Source organism: Nothoprocta perdicaria, unplaced genomic scaffold (genome assembly GCF_003342845.1).
Source record: "Nothoprocta perdicaria isolate Ctin4 unplaced genomic scaffold, notPer1 scaffold_751, whole genome shotgun sequence".
NCBI lineage: Eukaryota > Metazoa > Chordata > Aves > Tinamiformes > Tinamidae > Nothoprocta > Nothoprocta perdicaria.
Window position 1 is genome coordinate 6,851 of NW_020456034.1, and position 2,252 is coordinate 9,102.

At 69.6% G+C, this 2,252-nt stretch overlaps 1 protein-coding gene across 1 annotated transcript in view; it reads right to left on the reverse strand.

Annotated features, from left to right (window-relative positions):
- The window catches only part of SUPT5H (SPT5 homolog, DSIF elongation factor subunit), a 10,873-nt gene that overhangs the window by 3,427 nt on the left and 5,194 nt on the right, over positions 1-2,252 (reverse strand). The window contains exons 12-14 of the mRNA XM_026051459.1: positions 1,204-1,331; positions 838-943; positions 455-613 (exon numbers count right to left, since the gene is read on the reverse strand). Of these exons, the coding sequence (XP_025907244.1) occupies positions 455-613; positions 838-943; positions 1,204-1,331 (393 nt within the window). The remainder of the gene's footprint in view (positions 1-454; positions 614-837; positions 944-1,203; positions 1,332-2,252) is intronic.

Below are 2,252 nucleotides of genomic sequence, written 5' to 3' on the forward strand. Positions count from 1 at the left end.
AGAAGTGCTCCATGTTGTACCTGGGGACATGGGGGGACACGGGGACACGTAGGGCGAGAACTGCTCCGTGTTGTACCTAGGGACATGAGGGGACACGGGGACACGGGGACACGTAGGGCGAGAACTGCTCCGTGTTGTACCTGGGGACATGGGGGGACAGGGGAAACGTAGAGCAAGAAGTGCTCCATGTTGTACCTGGGGACATGGGGATACATGAGGATACCTGAGGACACACATGGGGGGGACACATAGGGACACCCAGGTGACACCCATGTGACATGCGGACACGCGTGGCGCTCATGGACGGTGTCCCCTGCGTCTGGGGTTGTAGGGCATGTTGCGCTGGGGGGATGTGGGGACACAGGGACACACGGAGACACACAGCGACACGCAGGTGACATAGAGACACCCAGGTGACACGTGGTGACACGCAGGGGACACGTGTGACACTCACATGGCCGGCGTCCCCGGCGTCTGCGGGTTGTAGGGAGCGTTGAGCTGGGGCGACGCGGGGTCGGGGTAGCCGGGGGTCTGCGGGTTGGGGGTCCCCCCGTAGCCCTGCGGTGACGGCGTCGCCTCCTCCTCAAAACCGTAGTCGAAGTCCTCGTCGGCCCTGAGGGGACGGGGGACACGGGGACAGCAGAGACGGGGACAGGGGACATGTCGTGATGAGGGTACATGGCACGACAAGGGGACACGTCGCCATCAGGGACGCACGGGGACGCGTCAGGATTGGGGACATGTGCTGGGGGACACGTCGCGAAGGGGGGACATTGCCAGGCACACGCGGTGGTGACGGGCACACGCGGTGACGGGCACACGCTGCGGCCGCCGCACCTGGAGGGCGTGTTGGGGTTGTTGGGGTCCCAGGCGCCGCTCTGGGCCGGGGTCCGGCTGCCGTCGTGCAGGGGGGTCTGGGAGCCGTAGTGCGGCGTGCGGCTGCCTGCGGGGACACCGGGGACACTGACACCGTGGCACCGCGGGGACACGGCACCGCGGGGACACCAACACCGGCACCGCGGGGACGTCACAGGCACCGCAATCCCTGTGTCTCCCCACGTCCCCCCATGTCCCCTCCCTGTGTTGCCCCACGTCTCCATCCCCTGATGTCCCCATGGCCCCCTCCGCCATGTCCCAGTGTCCCCGTGTCCCTCCCATGTCCCCCCATACCCCCGCGTCCCCCCGCGTCCCCGCCGTGCTCACCGTCATGCAGGGGCGTCTGGGAGCCGTACATGGGGGTGCGGGAGCCGGCCCCGTACATGGGCGTCTGGGAGCCGTACATGGGCGTGCGCCCGTAGGCCGACGTCATCCCGCCGGGGCGGCGCGAGCCCCTGCCACGCAACAGCCGTCGCCGCCGGAACCGGCACCAGCATCGCCCACCGGCGCCACCCACGGCAGCCCCGGTGCCGCCGTCCCCAGGGTGCCTCATGACGAGCAATGGCTGCGCTCGGGGTCCCCACCCCCAGGGCCGCCCCGGTGTCCCCAGCTGGTCCCTGGTGTCTCCATCCCCAAGGCCACCCTGGTCCCAGTGTCCCTGCCCGTTGTCCCTGTTGAGCTCAGTGTCCCAGGCCCCGAGGGCTGCGCAGTGCCCCGCACGGTGTCCCCGTGTCCCTACCCCGTGTCCCCGCCATCCCCGTGTCCCCATAACCCTGTCCCCATGTCCCCGTGTCCCCGTGTCCCCGTGTCCCCTGTCCCCGTGTCCCCTGTCCCCGTGTCCCCGTGTCCCCTGTCCCCGTGTCCCCGTGTCCCCGTGTCCCCTGTCCCCGTGTCCCCTGTCCCCATTCCCTGTGCCCACCGTGTCCCCGTGCCCACCGTGTCCCTGTGCCCACTGTGTCCCCGTCCCCACCATGTCCCCTGTCCCCGTCCCCACCATGTCCCCTGTCCCCGTGCCCACCGTGTCCCCATGCCCGCCGTGTCCCCTGTCCCCGTGCCCACCATGTCCCCATGCCCACTGTGCTCCTCGTCCCTACGGTGTCCCTGTGCCCACCGTGTCCCCTGTCCCCATGCCCACCATGTACCCTGTCCCCGTGCCCACTGTGTCCCGGTGCCCGCCGTGTCCCCTGTCCCCGTGCCCACCATGTCCCCGTGCCCACCATGTCCCCATGCCCACTGTGCTCCTCGTCCCTACGGTGTCCCTGTGCCCACCATGTCCCTGTGCCCACCGTGTCCCCTGTCCCCGTGCCCACCATGTGCCCTGTCCCCGTGCCCACTGTGTCCCGGTGCCCGCCGTGTCCCCTGTCCCCATGCCCACC